Below are 20,459 nucleotides of genomic sequence, written 5' to 3'. Positions count from 1 at the left end.
CCTTTTAATAACAGAAGACTATCTGAAATGGTAAGTCTACTTAGAAACAGGCTTTAAATAAAGCTCTATGACTTCTGAAAGTTTTATTAGACCAATTCTTTACACAACATGTTAATAGATAAGAAACATGTATTGTTTTTGTTCAATAGTTTCTTAAAGTCTATCATTGTAAAAGTTTATAATTCAGTGAAATAAAATGACAAATATGTAGTTCAAGTTTCAGTATTTCTGCTGCTGTAGGCAAAGCTATTTTCTTCTGATAACATTTCTTTTTATGTAATTCATTTTTCTCTATTAGGTTCTCACTTTGGTGTAAGGGAAAAAAAAGCCTGCTGAAAGAGGCAGCTAATTAATCAAATGGAAGCCTCAAGAGAACAGTTGACTATTCTGGAGTATTAAGAGCTGCCAAATACTGCACTGAAGGTTTCCACAAAGTAACCTAGTATTGGTTACTTCTAACCAAGGTTAGTAAGTGGATTTAAACACAGATGGTCAACTTTACTTCTTTGGCACTACACAATGTCTCATATATTACTTCTGGGGGAATTCTGTACCACTGCGCAATGCAGAATTTTTCAGAACTTAATGTTGTGCAGGCAGAATTTCCTTTCCCCGACAGAAATGGGCTCCAGTGCTGCTAGCCACCACTAGGGGCTACTGAAACCAGCAGAGCCCAGTTCGCACACAGAAGACACTGCTGGGGGGAGGAAGCAGCAAAAGGGTTCCTGGCAGCTTCAGTTCCCAGAATGCCCTGAAGGAAGGAGAGAGCCGCACACAGGAAAATCCATGCAAACCTGGGACTGAGCATCAGACTGTTTCTCCCTCTGGATCCCTGGGCTCTGGAGGGGGAGGGAGATGGATGTCTGGGTTGGGGGGCGGGGCATGGCTGGGCTCTGGGGGTGAAGGTATCTGGGCTAGGGGGCCCCACAGCTGGGCTCTGGGGGGCAGGGGGAGATTTGGGTGTACTGGCTGAGGGGGGCCCTGCAGCTGGGCTCTGGGGGGAGGGGCTAAGGTGTCTGGCACCCTGGCTGGTCTTGGGGGAGGGAGGGCTAAAGGAGGCAGAGAAACAGGAACTGTGTTGTCATAGGGGTTTCTTTAACTCTCTATTCCTGGGGGAATTTTTGTGCAGGTTTGAACTGTTACAGGCAGGTATTTTGAAATAAATGACCAAAATAATTGAAACTGGCATAATTATGCAGTGTTATATTGACAAATAAAATTTGCAGAATTTAAAAATATTGTGCACAGAATTTTTAATTTTTGGCGCACATTTTTTAGTGCAGAATGCCCCCAGTAATAATAATATATATACACTAAATAAATAGCCCAGCCCAAGCCCAGCCTCACTCATATATAGGAATCTGAGGCAGCCCTACCAAGTTCAGATGGAGAAGAAAAAGAAGACTGAACATGTACCTAGTTATCATTTGTATTTATTCCTGGAGGAATTCTGTACTCCCCTCAAAAAAAATTATAATAAAAAAATAAATTCTGCTCACAATATTTTTTAATTCTGCAAAATTCTGCATATTTTATTTGTCAAAATAACACAGTATAATCACACCAGTTTGAATTACTTTGGCGATTTATTTCAAAATACTTGTCAGCAAGTGTGTCTGTAAGAAAACCAGACAAAAAACAAAAGATTCAAGAATTTTTTTGTTGTTGACAGCTTCTTTAGTAGGCATATTAATATAGAACATTGAGTAATTCATTTAAACTACAATAAAGAAATGTATTTCATGACCCCTTTGAAGCAGTGCAAAGGCTTCGGGGAGTCAGGGGTAATGGAGGAGCTAAGGAAAAGGGAAGGAGCCTGGGAATGAACCTGGAGGTTTGTTGGGTGTGGACAGAAGCAGCATGGAACTGGGGTTTTTGGAAGGACAGGGGGAAGAATAGTTAGGGAGCTGGAGAGCCTCCCCTATGCAGACCCTGGCTGACCCCTAGCCTCTCCCTTCACTGTACTTTCAAAAGTCAAAACACTGAAAGGCTGGTGGGCCCACTACCATTTTTATCCATCAAGCCCTGGGAGAAGGAAGAGGAGTGAATGGCCCCAGCAGACAATGCTTTTTTTTCCCCTTGGGATATAGCTACACTGTTATTGAGACAGCGTGTATGGGCATACCTGCGCTAGCTTTGATTGAGCTAGCTTGCTAAAAATAACTGTAGTTGCAGCAGCACAGGCTCAGCTAGCCATCCAGATACAATCCCGCCTGGGACCCCAGATACATAAATCAAAACTAGCATGGGTATGCCTGCACAAGTTGTAATTGTACCTCCCGACTGCTGTGTAGACATACACTAGAGAAGACTACAAGTTCATGCATGAGGTGTGTTAATCCTGAGAGTAGGAACATATAGGAGCAATTTTTAAATGGAGGTGATTATGTCCAAATTTATGTTAGTGATTACAACCAAATATTATGGATTAATACAACATGATCCACACAATGGCTTCCAGCACAACAGTAAAACATGTGACATTGATAACAAAAGACTGCCTCCCAACAACCTGGAAAGTTTCAATAGTGTATTCATCAATCTTAAGGCAGAGATCCCTGCATAGCTAGGACTTGTAACTGCAGAGTAATTCATGACTGTCACATGCAAATTAAACCAATACCACACTCTGTTGATAACACCAAAATAAGAGGCGTGCACACACACACAAGTGACCTTGAAGGTTTGACATAATGGGCTCAACCAGAAAGTGTCCATATTAAACTTAAAATACTACAACTAGGAAGAGGGGGGGGGAAGTATATATACATATGAGGTGTTAGGAGGAAATAAAGCCACATCCATCATATTAAACCAGCCTCATTCATCTTGCCTCTTATCTATTGCTTTTCACGTAACCAAATACTCTAGTTGCCACAAAAAGAGCCTACAAGGGAATCCCTACTTTAAGAAACATCATACAATTTGAAAGTTGGGAGAACCACTGGGTTAGAGGATAAGTGCACACTCAAACTCAATCATAAATGGCACTCACTGGTATCCTGATTGGCGCACACAGAGGAATACTTACTCTGCATGAAGACTGAACCACTATATTTTTCCCTGGTGGTTCCTTCACACCGCAATTAAGGTATACTGACAAGTCTGTATCAGGAAACTGGATCTTCCTGGGACTACACAAGTTCTGTAGGTAAAGGACTTCAGCCTCCAGGACTGTTAGTACTGCACCTTTACAAACACTAAATTTCACTCAAATTTTATAATATAAAACCAATAAGGGAGCAGGGTTTCTATACAGTCTTAATATTTCAGCTCACCATAACTTGGAGACTCGTGGAGTGTAGCACTTCCGAACAGAGTCCCACAGCACAAAGTTGTTTACCTTTTAGTAGTGTATTGACCAATTAAGACTTTGTTCTAGCTAATTCCAACAAACTATGATCCTCCATCTTTATTTTATTGGATCCACTGGCACTCTTGACATGCTGCAGCACAAGCAATCATCTCAGTCTAAATTTGGTAACCAAGGCGCAGAACACTTTCTTGCTTAACCACCTTTCTGAGCACCTGACTTTTGGTAAACTGGGGTATTAATCCAACTTCTTATGCCTTACTACTAAGTGTTTCACAGGATTTATTTAAGTTCTACATTCCTTTATATCAAAAGCTGCATTAACTGGTTCTTATATACAGATGGCACACAACTCAATACATCTCTATATTTTCTCAAGATATTGGTCTTATTGTTTATTTTGAGTTACACTTAATAGATGTAGACTAATCCTTTTTGCTTTCCTGTCTAGTTACTAGCCTTGCCGAATTTATCTCAGAGTTTATCTCAAAACAGAATCCTTTTGGCCACTTCTGTTCCAATTTATCTGTATATCCATCTACTTATTGTATTTAGACCCATAGATTTACATTAATAAATATGTCTAAAATTCGTGTTACTTTATAGTTAAAATGAAATGTTTATTTCCTTCTTTTATCTGCATACTTGGGCTCTGGCTTAGAGGATGTAGTACTGTGGTTCTTTCCCTGTTAGATTACAGCATGGTCTAGCAGAATGTGCTGGATCTGAGCCTCGAACTCCAGAGTCCGTAAATCACAACCTCTGTCTCACTGCCTAGTCTGTAAAACAAGTATCATTCCTTCTTAACTAATTTGAAGATGTCTTGGGGAGCAGTTAATGTTTATATAGTACTTTATTTCCAAAGTGCTAAATTTTTAAATTACATTCTCTGGAGAAACAAGGGGTTGACTTGGTCTTTTAATGCTTGTGTTTTTCACCCATAGACTGAAGTTTTAACTATAGAATTAAAAGGCCTGGTCTACACTTAAAAGTTTTGTCGGCACAGCTATCTCAGTTAGTAGTGTGAAAAAATCACACCCATAACTAACATAGCTATGCCAGCAAAAGCTTTACTGCAGATGCCGTTACACCAGCAAAAAAGTAATTTTGTTGTAGACCTTATTTCATTTGGGGGAACAGGTATAAGCTTTGTCAGCAAAAGAACTCTTGCTGCTATAAACAGTGTCTACACCAGGAGCGTTTGCCAGTATAGCTACGCCAGCAAGCCCTTTGTAATACAGGCAAGGCCTAAGGCTTCATATGTTGAATATGATCTGACTTTCAGCGACTGATTGGTGTACACACCTACTAACAACTTGTGTTCACTTGCAGAAGTATCTGTAATCACCCTCAGTATCACTCACTAATTCTAGATACCAGATCTTGATCCAGCCTGCTGGCACTGTCCACTGAAACATTAATGCAGAGTGTTACCACAAATTTTAAAAAAAGATAACTTTTTTCCTAATTATCCTTTAGCGGTTCTGTTTGTTGTAAAAAGCATGTTGTTAAAATGTGTAAAAGCAAACTTCAGAAAAATACTATTCTTAACTACGTTTCCTGTGTTGCCTTGAAATATCTGAACGTAGGTAACACAAAATGCAAGCCTTTCTGCCATTTTGGATGTATGCATTGTTACATAGACTTCGTTGCCAGAAGATCACCAAATCATATGAGTATTAATTAGAAACTCTTAGAATAAAAGATCTTCCTCAAGGAAAATGCCCATTAAACACACATAGAACTTAATGAATTAATTATAAAGACTGCAAGATGTGGTCCACAGGAAGTACCCATAGCCATAACCTGTATATTTTTCTCAATTCAAGTTCAAAAATACCTCAAAAAAAAAAAATCTTGTGTGCACCAAGCTTTTGCATAGATAATTTTATTCAGAAGCTGTAATTGGCTGAAAACACGTATTTAGAAAGGAAATATTAATGTTGGCACTTGAGACTTATAGAAGGTCAGATTTCCTGCACTGACAAGCTTAAAGATTAATAAAAAACTACCTACAGGGGAAGAAGGTGAAGTGAGAGAATTCAATGAAAGATTTATTTTAAACTTGATTGTTCCCCTCCTTTAACCTAAGTCCTATTTTTAGTCGTCTAAATTAAAAAGTAGTACCTACTAAGGAACATAGTAATTGCCATACCAATCAGAGGTCCATCTAGTCCAATACTGTCTCCTGACAGTGACCAACACCACATCCTTTTATTTTCCTAAGTAATGTGGTAGTTAGGTACAATACTGTCATTTTACAACCCTAACTGGTTTTTGCAAACAAGTTTTTTGGTTCTGGAATATGAATTGTGGTTTGAGAGCATATAGGAGTCCATTCTACCACCTCCTCACCAGAGACTAAATTCCCTTCTGAGAGCTCAAACTCCATAGTGGCTAACTTAAACCACACTAAAACCCTAGTGCTACAGACCCAAAAACTAAGGACACCATCATCCAAGCTGAAAGAAGACCTCTATTAGCTATCAGGCACTGAAGGATCTTTATGTTATTTTTGAATTACAACCATCCAATTGAAGGCAACATGTTCACACATGCACCATGAATGATTCTGCTCCCACTAAGTCAATAGCAAAAATAATAATTTGGAGCCATGTAAATCCAGAACAAGACTCGTAAATAATTTTGCTTACTGTCTATTTTCCTCAAATACAGCTAGCACAAAGTTTCAAGGAGATTCCACTATGCTGTAAGTTTGATGGAAGAGTCACCATCTGGTTTTCAGTTTCAGGATAACAAAAACATTAGACAAAAGAGAAATTCAAATCAGGGTAATTTTTTCTTCCTGTAATTCTACAGCATCCTGATAATATTATCTTCAAGATTTTGCTGAGCATTTATACTGAGTATGTTTGGAAGTCTCCAAGCCGAATTTAGAGGTGATAATAGAGGTGTCCTAATCTAGGACTTTGGAGTGGAACCTCATTGCAATTTTACACCTCTCAGAAACCTGGCAATCTGTAAATTGGGTTCTCACTCATCAATGGATAAATAGCAGACTACGCTGAACGTGTAAACGTAAATATCATGAGGCAGTTTAAGACTACTATATTAGACTGGCACAAGTCTGAGAAAAGTGAAAGCTCCTTTAATTGAAAGAGAGGAACCATTCAGAACCAACTGCCCAAATAAAAACAAAGTAAACCATGTATTCTGAATCAATTACCCTTACCTTTTTGCTTGGCTTTTGAAAGCCTTTTCCATCCCTGAAGCACGAGTGACAGCAAGAAACAAAGAATTGAACAACACTTTCAATAAGCTCTGCTCTGTCTACCAAACAACATGATGATGAAATAAAAAGATCAGTTTACCATTTTCTTGTTCATGTAGGTTTTTTAGTAGTTTATCTTTGAGATAAATTACTTCTCTAGGAAAGCAGATTACTGTGCATACCTTACTGCTCCTCCTCCTGCCACGGTGGTCTAAAAGGAAAGCAGCTTACATTTCTGAGGACCAGGCTGTAAATGATGAAAAGTGGAATACCACTATTACCCACCATGTACATGAGAATGTCTCTAATCATCACCATTGCTGTCTGATGATCATTCCACGCTTGGTTTAGTGTTTGAAGAAAGTTGTTATTCAATGAATTTAACACATCTTCTCGCACCTGTAATGAAACAGGAAGATAATGACACATTAACAAATTAGTTTTGACACTAGAAAGTTCTTCTTCAAATCTGCAGACCGCTACTCCATATGTATTTGCTGTGCTACTATCTCAAGAATGCCAGCTACTAGGGTATTGTCCTAAGTGCTGTCCACCAACAGCTCCTATTCAAATTCAATGGAAATTGCAGGTGCTCAACATCTCGGGGGTGGGGGAGAAAAGGCCAAAGCTTACTCACCATTATCCGCTTTGAAAGTGATGTCTGAATTATCAAAATATGAATAACGCACATAACCTTTACACATTCTAGTATTGCTATTTAGCTTGCCTAATATGCAGTGTCAAAACTAAGTGAATATTCTTAGATATTTGAAGTCATTTTGTCCTGATGACATCCACTGCATGTACTTAAATGAAACCATAGTTTAACTTTAATGAAAAAGATTCATCTTTAAGACAAACAAAAAGCATACACTTACTTACATTTTGGACCAGTCATACAAATATTAAACAAACAGCTAGGAAAAGGAAGGTTTACTTACCACAAATACAAAGGCAAGGACTGTTACTAGCTAGTATACAACATTCTATATTTGTTCTCCAAGAGTATTAGCTGCATATAGCTGGTACAGTCCCTTTGTAAGTAAGGGGCAAATCAAAATAAAAACAAGATTTCTATGATAGAAATGAATATTATGACTCCCACTGCACAGCAACTCAAAACAATGAATATCACTGTAAAGTGTTACAATCAGAAGTGAGTTTAGGTGGGCCATTGGACATGGCAAAGTTTAAAAAGGGATGGTATGAAGAATTGGCAGCAAAGAAGAGTTTTTAAAAGGAGCATTCATCTAGTAAGAGATTCCTCCAGAGTGTACCAGTGCAGTCACTAACAACAGAACTCCAGGAGAGAGAAAGGACTAGGGAGCTAGCAAGCAGTAATTGATAGTAAGGAGGCTAAAAATGACATTTTATGAACAAATTCCCAACCTATGATATTCATTTATTTTTAACCATTAATGCTGTTTGTCTACTGTTGCACTCGGTTTACCCAGTGAAACCAAACTAGTTCCAGTTTTCATAAGCTACCACCGTGTTGCAATGTTTGGGTGTTTAAATCATAATTAATTATTGGAATGTTCTAATGACTGAGTTTATTTATAAAATTTTGTAAAACATTTTGGGGGTGGGGGAGACAGTATGTTGTGCCATAACCCTCCTTTCTCCTCTTCCAGGTCTTGCCATATACTTTTTGCCCTTTACCTCTTGCCTGTGGACAGTCAGAATTCTCCCCCCACCATCTAGGGGGATGAATTCTGTTTGGTTTCAGGTCTCTATATTCGCAAGGGCAGTGTGAATGATTCAATTGCTGAAAATTTCATATAGTGTCTAACTGAGGTTATTTTGAGCTTGGTACCTTATTAAAGGGACAGTTTGAAGGCTCTGGTACTTTAGTTTTGGCATAGTCTCATTTAAAGCTTTTTCCAAATTATCAATCTCTTGCTTTTAGCAGTCATTAGATAAGACACAGAATGTGCTGCCAGTCACTGTACAGCAGGATTTCCCTTGAATTTATCATCCCTTACCCTGTAAGTGAAGTTACTGGAACAAAAACAGCATTAGATGGCTTTGTTTTTTCTCAATTTTACAGTCCCATAACATTTATCTCCACATGGGACTGTTTTAACATTCTCTGTCATCTAGAAGCCCCAGGGTGCCTGTCAGCTCCTCGTCTGGATGGCTAGACAAAGTAGAGTGCATTAATCCATACAATACCTTTTACAACTGAGACAGAAGTTACTACGTGGCTAAGTTGAGTTTCATCTTGGATGCATATACATCAATGACCCTCAACATGCAAACCATTCGCACTTGGCACCATAACAATATGGAATAGTTAAACACTACATGTTGTTTCTTACAGAATAAATTGTAATTAACCAATATCACCCAAAAGTTAGCTGTTTGCAGGTGACAGTAAGTTAGCAGATATAAGAAATATAGACATGTGCAGCCCTGTATATTTCTCAGATACTAGAATTTACTTTAAGCTGTATTTGGAATGTTATGCTGAGTGTTTTTAAAACACATAGAAGCACTTAGGATGCTGCTTCTTTGCACTCACTTTCCCACAAATATTTCTCTGCCGTTTCCTCATCTAAGACACATATTAAGTCTACCACAGTTTGCATAAAAAGAAGGATCTGTGGTCACTATGGGTGTCTTCACTGCAGTTACTGAGGGCTACAGTCCAGACATTGCCCCTAATCCCATTCCATCTTCCAAGAAAAACCTCTAACCAGAGCTATGAGGGTGTTTCAAGCCTAAGCTTGCAGGCACAGCTGAGTACAGGCTCAAAATCAGTTTTTTTGCTTGGGTTTTGCTTCAGCCCAGGTTAGCAGCATCTACTTTGTGGTGAGAATGCCAGCTAATCAAGCTTGGGTGCTGTTAGCCCTTCAAAAACATATCTCACAATTCCACCTAGGCTCTACTTTGTCGACTTAATTCCTCCATTCTTCTGCACTGGAAACCACTGGCTCAGTGTTTAACCCCCACATTCCCCAACTCCACTTGAGCTGCATTCCACAGTATCTGAACAGAGATACTGCTCAAGAAATCCTCCTCACAGGCTGCTAGTTGGCCAGAATCTGACACCAGCCTTTCGGTAAAAATGTGGTGTGACATCAGGATGAATTCAGAGAGAGTGGCCCACTTTAATGCATCATTAAGAACCAGGGATGTCTTGCTAGAAATCCAGCCCAGCACAGGGGCTAGTACAGTACCATTGTACACACTGCCACATAGCTCTGACTTGGTTAAGGCTTGCAGTGTGGATGGCTCATGCAAGACTAGCCTGGGCTAACTCTGATAATACGACAAACCCTACCTAGCCTTGCTCACATGTCACAACACAATTAACTCTTTGGAGTTATAAACTAATCTGCATAAAATACAAAAGTAACTGTGTTAAAGGGTAGCTGAAGCCTTGCAATCAGTGACACAGCTCTGTCACTGAACTTGTCTTCAGACTTTGAGATAAACTGAACAAACTAGCAAAGACCTATCTGAAGGTTTGCTGTGTGAGTTATCTATAGAACTATACAGAAGATACACACGTGTTTAATTGCTTCAGTGTATGTATTTAAGAATAAGTTAGATAGCCTCCTATATTCACAAAGGTGAAAGAAAGCTTGCACAAGATTTGTTTTAGACTTTCATTTAGACTAGGGCTGTTGATTAATCGCAGTCAACTCACATGATTAACTCAAAAAAAATTAATTGCGATTTATCGCACTGTTAAACAATAGAATACCAACTGAAATTTATTAAATATTTTGGATGTTTTTCTACATTTTCAAATATATTGATTTCTATTACAACACAGAATACAAAGTGTATAGTGCTCACTTTACATTATTATTTTTGATTACAAATATTTGCACTGTAAAAATGAAACAAAATAAATAGAATTTTTCTATTCACCTCATACAAGTACTATAGTCCAATCTCTTTATCGTGAAAGTGTAACTTTCAAATGTAGATTTTTTTGGTTACATAACTGCACTCAAAAACAAAACTATGTAAAACTTTAAAGCATACAAGTCCTACTTCTTTTTCAGCCAATCGCTCAGACAAACAAGTTTGTTACATTAATGGGAGATACTGCTGCCTGCTTCTTATTTACAATGTCACCTGAACGCAAAAACAGGCGTTCATATGGCACTTTTGTAGCAGCACTGCAAGGTATTTACGTGCCAGATATGCTTTGGTACCACCATTCCAGAGGACATGATTTCATGCTGATGATGCTCGTTAAAAAATAATGCATTAATTAAATTTGTGACTGAACTCTTTGGGGGAGAATTGTATGTCTCCTGCTCTGTGTTTTACCCGCATTCTGCCATCTATTTCATGTTATAGCAGTTTCGGATGATGACCCAGCACATGTTCATTTTAAGAACACTTTCACAGATTTGACAAAATGCAAAGAAGGAATCAGATTTCTAAAAACAGCTACAGCACTCAATTCAAGCTTTAAGAATCTGAAGTGCTGGCCAAAATCTGAGAAGGACAAGATATGGAGTATGCTTTCAGAAGTCTCAAAAGAGCCACCCTCAGATGCGGAAACTACAAAACCCGAACCACCAAAAACGAAAATCAACCTTCTACTGGTAGCATCTGACTCAGATGATGAAAATGAACATACATCAGTCCACTCTGCTTTGGATCGTTATCGAGCAGAACCCGTCATCAGCATGGATGTATGTCCTCTGGAATGTTGGTTGAAGCATGAAAGGACATATGAATCTTTAGTGCATCTGGCATGTACATATCTTACAATGATGGCTACAACAGTGTCATGCAAATGCCTGTTCTCACTTTCAGGTGACATTGTAAATAAGAAGCAGACAGCATTATTTCCTGCAAATTGTAACCTAACTTGTTTGTCTGACCGACTGGCTGAACAAGAAGTAGGACTGAGTAGACTTGTAGGCTCTAAAGTTTTACACTGTTTTGTTTTTGAGTGCAGTTATTTTTTTGTACATAATTCTACATTTGTATGTTCAACTTTCATGATAAAGAGATTGCACTACAGTACTTATATTAGGTGAACTGAAAAATACTATTTCTTTTGTTTTTCACAGTGCAAATATTTGTAATAAAAATAAATATCAAGTGAGCACTGTATACTTTGTATTCTGTTGTAAGTGAAATAAATATATTTGAAAATGCAGAATACATCAAAAATATTTAAATAAATTGTATTCTATTATTAACAGCTCGATTAATCACGATTAATTTTTTTAATCGCTTGACAGCCCTAATTTAGAGAGATCTTGGCTTTTAAAGAAATTTAGCTTTTTTTTTTTAAAACTGTTTTTTTTTTAAAAATTTTCTCCTTGCATAGTTTTACTTTTAACTAACTTAGTGTTAAATAGGCTGTGCAGTAGATTTATGGTATAACATTTTTCCTTTTGCAATTTTGAGATCTGGTACAGTACAAACAGTTCAGCCATGTAATTCCCTAAACTACACCACTTGGCCCAGCTAGCCATATCCATCTTCTGTAGGGAGGAAAAAAAATTATAAAATATATGACTCCCATTTCATGAAGGTACTTAAGTATGTTTAAGTACCTCCTGAACTGGGGCCTAAATCTGCTTTTTAGCTATAATTCGAGTTAAAAGCTTTTATTGCAGAAGTTTTCCATTCATTATAATATGGTATTATTAAAGTAAAAGAGTTTCTACATTTGTGACATTAGATACTCTGTATTCACATGTAGCTTTAAAATAACGTATTACAGTGTAATTTTGTATTTTCCATGAGGAATATTTGTTCCCCACCCTTTGCCCCTTTTCTAGAGGAAAGAATAAAAAACATAATACTGAATCACATTTGCTTTCTAGTAAAAGATTTTTACATTTTTTTAAATATACACAACAGATTACTGTAAAATGTAAATACCTTAAACACACACACACACACAATATGCCAATTACCCATGAAGGAAAATACTCTGTGGTATGGTATTTTAGTGTCAGTTTGGATTATCTAACAGGTTTTTTAAAAACAAAAACAAAAACCCACCACACAACTCTCTCCTCTAACATTTTAACTTTTTATTATTTTTAACTGTAGTTTTTCCTTTTGTCTAGCCATGGTATTGCTTATCAGCAAAAGGTTCTGGGGCTCTAGGCCTGCTGGCTTTTGTTATATTTAGGGTGAGATTTTTGTCCCGGCATAGCTGTGTCACAAATGGAGCAAAGGGACAACACTATCTGGAATGTGTGGGACCAAGCCATGGAAGGGTAAAGCCCTGAGGTGAAGCTAGGAGCTAAGCCCAGGGCAAGAAAACAGATACAAATGAAGTGCAAGGTGCCAGATACAGATGGCATAGGACCAGCAGTGATGTCACCAAAAAATGGTTACTTGCCTTTCGTAACTGTTGTTCCTTGACATATGTTGCACATGTCCATTCCACTCTTGGTGTGTGTGCACCCCACACATAGATGCTGGAAATTTTTCCCTCAGCAGGACCTCTTAGGGCAGCTTGAGCACGCTCTGCCGCTGCACACCACTGGCATAAGGTTAATTGGCCCAGTCGATCCTGAGCCCCCTCAGGTCCTTCTTTCTGGAAACTCCAATGTAGAGAGGTAGGAGAGTGAGTCATGGAATGGACACATGCAACACATCTCAAAGAAAAACAGTTACAAGAGTTTAGTAACTGTTTTTAATTCTTCAAATGATTGCACATGAGCATTTGACTCTTGGTGACTCCCAAGCACAGGGATCGGAGTTCACATACACACAGACTGTAGTACAGCTCGACAAAATTTGGTATTGTCTCTAGAGTACTAGATGATGGCATAATGGGAAGTATGCACTGGTGACCAAGTTGCTGCTTTACACATGTCCAGGATAGGGAATCTGTGCTAGGAATGCCACTGAGGAATGCTTGCGATCTTGCAGAGTGAGCAACCAGCTTGCATGGTGGTCAAATGCTTACTAGATCATAACAAGCACAGATACAAGATGAAATTCTCTGTTAGGACCCTGAAAGATTTTTCCTTCTGTCCCTATAGCCACAAAACGGTTTGGTCCTGTCTATGTAGAATGCCAGTGCTCATCTAACATCCAATGTGTAAACCGTTGCTCATCCCTATTTGCATGTGGTTTGGGGTAAAATACAGGTAATTACATGGATTGATGTGAAAATCTGCAACTACCTTAGAGAGAAAACTCAGATGAGGACATAAGTGCACCTTATCTTTAAAGAAGGCTGTACAGTGGATCGGATGCAAGGGCACACAGTTCAGAGGCTCTTCTGGCAGAACTGATAGGAATTAGGAAAACCATTTTCCACGAAAGGTATAGTAAACAGCATTTTGCCAAAGGCTCAAATGGTGGTCTCATAAGTTTAGACAAAACCAAGTTCAAGTCCTAAGAAAGGAACAGGCTCCCTTAATTGAGGGCACAATCTTTCCAGGCTTTTAAGGAATCCAATTGTCATGTCATTAGAAAAAACATAAGTTATCCATGCAAGAGTAGAAAGCTGATACTGCTGCCAGGTGAACCTTGATAGAGAAAATTGCTAAACCTTGCTGTTTCAGGTACAGCAAAAAGTTGAGCATATGTTGGATGGACATCTGCATTGGTGAGACTCCGGTTTGACAATCCCAGATAGAAAACTGCTTCCATTTTGTCAGGTCGGTTGCCTTGGCGGAGAGCTTTCTGCTACTTAGTAAGACCCGGCAAACTTGTTCCAAGCCAGCTTCCTCTTTGGGATTTAACCCTGGAGCTTCCAGGCCATTAAATTAAGGGACTGCCAGTTCAGGTGGAGCAGCTGATTGTGGTCCTGAGAGATCAAATCCGGGTGCAACTGAAGTGAGACTGGAGTTGCCACTGAGAGGACCAGGAAGTCATAACCTTGGGCAGGCACATGCTTGTTCTCAGCCCATTTTGAAGTGGGGAGAAGAATGCAGAGGTCTGCCACAGACCCTTAACTGTCTCACTGAGAGGAAGAGCCATTCTGAAAGGATCTGCAGTGGCTAAAATACTGACTAGGCAGTGTGAGGATTCTTTTACTGCCTCCACCTGTATGCCCAGTTTTAAAGCAACCCTCTAACAATTCTTGGTGTGCCTTAGTGTCATCTGGGAAGATGACATGACCCCTCCTGAGACTCCCTCATGAGGAGAAGAGGAAGAGAAGCCCAGCACTGGCTGCAGATGCTCCTCCATTTCCTGATCTGCAGGGTCCTGTTGAGCTCATAGACTCATAGACTCTAAGGTCAGAAGGGACCATTATGATAGTCTAGTCTGACCTCCTGCACAATGCAGGCCACAGAATCTCACCCACCCACTCCTGTAATAAACCCCTAACCTATGTCTGTGTGAGCTACTGAAGTCCTCAAATCATGGTTTAAAGACTTCAAGGTTCAGAGAATCCTCCAGCATGTGACCTGTGTCCCACGCTGCAGAGGAAGGCGAAAACCCCCAGGGCCTCTGCCAATCTGCCCTGGAGCTGGTTCTTGCTGTCTGGCACTGGACTCTGTACCAGAGTCAAGAATGGGTGCTTCCCAGTGAGGAGGTGCCGCAGGCCTTTCCAATGCCACCGAATAGAAGTGCCCGGAATTCGATCTGGAAACGGGGAAAGACCCACAGACTCCAAAAAAAAGACACTGGACAGGTATAGGGCCCCCAGTGATCTCCTGGCCACCCACTCTATGGTGCTCCCGTGACAGGATACATGAAAGGATGGAAACATCTGGAGGAGGGGTAGAGAGTGTGGCTCCGAGACTGGGAAATGTTGCACCTGACCTCCAATTCAGAAGACGACAACTCTCCTTCCACTGACCATGGAGGCGCCATTCCAAACAATCGGTGTTGGCGATCGGTGCCAACATTGGGAGGTCTGCAGTAAAGCAAACATTGTGGGTTTTCCCTTTGATGGTACAGAAGGACAAGCCATCAGGGGTACATGAGGCTGGCATGATACCGACTGCTGTAGCAGTCCTGCTGGTTCTCCTGCGTTCACCAGAACTGATAGCATCGACTCTTGTACTGCCAGCAATACTGGCACTGATGGAGTCAGGAGGTCTCTGCCAGCTGCAAATGCCTCTAGTATGATCGATTCCACGATAAACTTTATACAATGCAGTGCCACAGGTGTGGAAGGTGCTTCCTCTAGCTCTGGGCTTAACACAGCCTACCTAAGCTGCTGTAATCAACAGTGCCATCTGCTGAAGCAGAGGAGTGCTTATCCTCAGACTGCACTCCACTTATCCCCATGCCAAGCAGACTTCAGTGCTGGGGATCTCCCCCTTTCAGCAGTCTGCTTCTAATACCTCCTAGGCACTGGGGATGGCAAAGTGGTTGTTGGGACTCAGGCACAGTAAAAGGCGCACTCCTTACCGATGTTGAGGCACTCGGTGCCAAGTTTTACCAACCTGACTCAGATGGAGGTCTCCATGAGTAAAAAGTTTAGCCGGACTTCATGATCTTTCTTCGTGCAAGGCTTAAAGTCCCTGCAAATTTGGTAATGCTCCCCAACGTGATCTTCCCCAAGGCACTTCAAGCAACTTGAGTGTGGGTCGCTCAAGGGCATAGGCCTATGGCAAGAAATGCAGGCCTTGAAGCCTGGTGACTGAGATGTCCCTCAGAACCAGGAATCAACCAAAATCATCAGATGGGGTAAAAACCTAACAAAGCAAACACTAAACTATTTACAATAAAATGCAAGAGAACAGAGTCCACTGAGAGTACATGGTCTAGATAATATACTTAGTCCTGCCGTGAGTGCAGGGGACTGGACTAGATGACCTCTCGAGGTCTATGAAGAGCAGCAAGCATTGAGTGAGCTCATGGTCAGCTGGCCATTTATACTACTAGATACAGTGGCATGCAGCAGGAGAGGGCGCTCAAGCCACCCAGATAGTTACCACTGAGGAAAAAAATTCCAGCAACTGTACGTGGAGCAAATACACATGTGCCATCACTTGAACAAAGTTACCTATCAATCTATTTAGATTTGATAGACAGTATGATCTCCCACTACTTAAATGCACCATGGTTCAGTAGATATGGCACTGGACTAGGTGTTAGGACACCTGGTTTCTATTCTAATCTCTACAACTGAGCTGCCATGTCATCTTGGACACAGAACGTCACTTGTTCCATTTCCCTTCCCATTCTTTACCTGTCTTATCTATTTAGAATGTAAACTGTAGGGGGCAAAAATGATTTCTTGCTTTGTGTTTATGCAAAACCTAGCTCAAAGAAGCCTCAATCTTGGTTAGCACCTGAAGGTGTAACTATAATTCAAGGTTTCAGAGTAACAGCCGTGTTAGTCTGTATTCGCAAAAAAGAAAAGGAGTACTTGTGGCACCTTAGAGACTAACCAATTTATTTGAGCATGAGCTTTCGTGAGTAACTTCAAAGTAAATTCAAGTAACTACAAAAAGCTATTTTTAAGCTCATTAACTACACAATACACAGAAGAAACTGAAAATGTAAAAGTTAGGTGTCCCACTACCTACAACAATTCAGACCTATTTCATACTTGAACCACTGTGAGGGTGGTTTAATACTTTTATCTAGCTAAAGTTAATATACTGGGTTTTTTTTAATTTGATCTTTCTTAGATTTTATACTTGTTACATTTTAATTTTAGTGCCAGTGCTCACAAGTGGGGCTGGGACTTGGCAGGGGAAAACATTAATGATTTTAATTACAACTAAATATATTGCAAAAAACGTATCAGCTAGTGGCTTTTTGTTTGTTTTTTAAAGTTACATAACTTTTTTCCTCAAAAGGTCTGGTCCAGGGGTGAGCAAACTACAGCCCACAAATGTCCAACCTGTTGGACCTTTTAATCTGGCCCTCAAGTTCCTGCCAGGGAGCGGGGTCAGGGGCTTGCCCCGCTTTGCGCTCCAGCCAGGGAGCGGGGTGGGGAGCTTTCTGTGCGGCTCCTGGAAGTAGCAGCATGTCTCCCCTCCAGCAACTATGCATGGTGGCAGCCATGGGGCTCTGCACGTTGCCCCCACCCCAAGCACCACCCCCGGCAGCTCCCTTTGGCCGGGAACTTTCAGGTGAAGATGTTTTAAAGACTTCCGCCCACCCTACCCCCAGGGCCACACCTCTGCTTAGGAGCTGGAGGGGGGACATGCCACTGCTTCCAGTAAGCACCGCCTGGCACCTGCACTCCTGAGCCCCCCCACGCCCCAGCCCTGATCCCCCTCCTGCCCTCCAACCCCTCAGGCCCAGCCCAGAGCACCCGCCTGCACCCCAACCCCCTCATCCCCAGCTCCACCCCAGAACCTGCACCCCCAACCCTCCCACACCCAAACCATCTGCCCCAGCCTTGATACTCCTCCCACTCTCCGAACCCCTTGGTCCCAGTACGGAGCACTGTCCTGCACTCCAGCCCCACCCCAGAGCCTGCACCCCCAGCTGGAGCCCTCACCCTCTCAGCACCCTAATCCCCTGCCCCAGTCCTGAGGCCTCTCCCACACCCTGAACTCCCTCATTTCTGACCCCATCCCAGAGCCTGCACCCCCAGCTGGAGTCGTCACCCCCTCCAGCACCCCAACCCCCAATTTCATGAGCATTCATGGCCCACCATACAATTTCTATACCCAGATGTGACCCTCAAGCTAAAAAGTTTGCCTACCCCTGGTCTGGTCTCTTCCTAAGTAAAGTCTGGCTGAACACAACTTTCAACAAGCAATTAAGGATAGCAGAGCAAGAGTTCCCACCTACACAAGAAAAATATACATTTGTGTTCCAAACCTGAACAGCACTAACCATGAAAAATGCTTTCAAATAGATGAGTAGCAACTCGCTAATCTCTGGTGTCTATTAACCACAGATAAACCTCTGTATTACATTCACAGCACAAGCACCATACCTGGTATACTTAATTACGAGAACGTAACCTGTTCTCACAAGGGTATCCCCAAAGAATGAAGCCCCAGCTCCAGTGCTGTCTACCCAGTGAGCTGCCTTGGAACCACAGACCCTGCAGTCCCCCTGTCCAATGCAGTCAGCCAGGTGAACTGACAGGAAACCAGGCAGTTTTCTAAACATGCCTGTATTCTATTGGAACTTCATCAAATCAAGCTGTCCCCACTAAATGTTTTGTTTTGACAAATTAGCAAAAAATGTTTTGTCAGAATTTTCCTAACCAGCCCTAGTATCCACCATTTGTTCTTTGAAGGTATAGATAAGTGAACACCTGTGATTAGAATGCATTCTAGTGATTTAATTAGATACTTAATGTTTCAAATACTGACATAAGTAGTAGTGTTGGAAAGAGCTATCAAAGATTTTTCCACTAAACTTTCAGTTAAGTAAAATGCTCAGTTAAATAGATTGAACTGTAATTAGTTGTTTCATCTGCCTTGCAACAAGTACTACAAGAAAACTGAAGAGATGTCTAATTTCAGAACCGAACCAACTTCTACCACCTGTGTATATGCTCCTAAACACCACTAAGTCCATGATAACGTAGAGATGTTTACAGGCATAGATTTCTAAAAGTCTCAGACATTTACCATGTTACATGACCAGTCTTGACAAATTCAGTAATATCTCTGAGGCATTAATATATTACAATAAAAGGACATATACGTGCAAAATCCTATAGTCACTTTATACTCAACCTGTCCTTGCATTCACACAGTGTAAAAAATATATATATTTAAAGCATATTTTAGACTGAAGTGGTCTGGAGTGAAGTCTTTAAAACGTCTTCACCTGAAAGAACCACCAAAAATGGGAAGCAGTCCACTGATTACTTCAACTCACTAAACTGTGCAGTAAGGGCATGATAGGCTATGATGCTACTCGAGTGCTTTGGTCAGTACATACAATGGGCACAGTGGAAAAGCAGCTGTTCTCCAGGCTGCATCTTTAATTCTGCCACAAGTGCTGGACCTCTTTAGAGCAATAAGTTTTCAGCCTTGTTTCAACTCAGAAAAAGGTCAAGTCAAGGCTGGGTTTAGCTAACGTGAGCTAGCTACGCCAGATCTAAACAGGACTGCTTTTCTTCACCAACACAAAGCCACAGAGGTCCAATCTGTGGTCTGAGGCGAGATGGAAGGTCTTTATATCTTATATATTCAGAATCAAAAGGATTGTTTATTTAAAATTTTAGGCTAAATTAAATGTATGTTTTGAAAAGACTGAAATTTAAGGACTCAGACTGTTCAGGATGTTTTTTGTCAAGTTGATTTTATGCATTGAACGATGCCTCTCTACTCTCTATATAATGTAATCCCAGCACAACTATTGCATTAGATCACGAACAAAGCCCATTACAAGCAAGTTCTTATTCCGGGATGTAGTTAGCTCCCAGACTGAAAAATGGGGTTATTATTACTAGTAAGTGAAACCGACCCCACCCAAGAAGGCCACTCAATTCTATCAAAAAGCCACAACTTAAAAAATAAATAAATAAACAAACAGGTTAGCAGACCTACCTATGCAATCATGCAATAATGATTCAACTAAAAGTGATTTCTTGATTCACATATTCATAAACATTTAAATTTGCACATTTCATTATTCATTAGTAGTTTAAACATAAATGGTACCTCTAACAGGAGATCATCTTATGCTTGACATAGTCCTAAACTGGTATTATATGAGTAAAAACATTGTTTTAAAACTAAAGTACCAAAATTTGGATTTTTGTCACAAACCACAATTATATAGTGCTCATCTTACATATCAGCAAGAAAACCACTGATTTAAAATTTAGTTTAGTTAGATACCTTGTTTATGAGGTGCTCAGTGACGACTTCTCGTAGTCCAGTGTACAATTTTTCTCCATGTTTATGTAACACCATAGTATATGCATTCCTATACAGTTCCTCAAAGCTGAGACCACTGTTGTTCTTACGCTGGATTTCTTGGATCGCATTTTTCAGGAGATCCCAAATGCTGTTTACATATTTCTCATCCATGGTCATCTGCAATATTGAAGAAAAGAAATTAGTATTTTCCAGAATT

General features: G+C 40.4%; 1 protein-coding gene across 2 annotated transcripts in view; it reads right to left on the bottom strand.

Moving 5' to 3' along the window:
- Positions 1-20,459, bottom strand: part of CUL3 (cullin 3) — a 103,235-nt gene that overhangs the window by 56,164 nt on the left and 26,612 nt on the right. For both annotated transcript variants that reach the window (XM_073359926.1, XM_073359927.1), the window contains exons 2-3: positions 20,222-20,419; positions 6,831-6,944 (exon numbers count right to left, since the gene is read on the bottom strand). In XM_073359926.1, the coding sequence (XP_073216027.1) occupies positions 6,831-6,944; positions 20,222-20,419 (312 nt within the window). The remainder of the gene's footprint in view (positions 1-6,830; positions 6,945-20,221; positions 20,420-20,459) is intronic.

Source organism: Lepidochelys kempii, chromosome 9 (genome assembly GCF_965140265.1).
Source record: "Lepidochelys kempii isolate rLepKem1 chromosome 9, rLepKem1.hap2, whole genome shotgun sequence".
Classification (NCBI taxonomy): domain Eukaryota; kingdom Metazoa; phylum Chordata; order Testudines; family Cheloniidae; genus Lepidochelys; species Lepidochelys kempii.
Note: the sequence above shows the minus strand (reverse complement) of the source record. Positions and strands in the feature narration are given on the sequence as shown.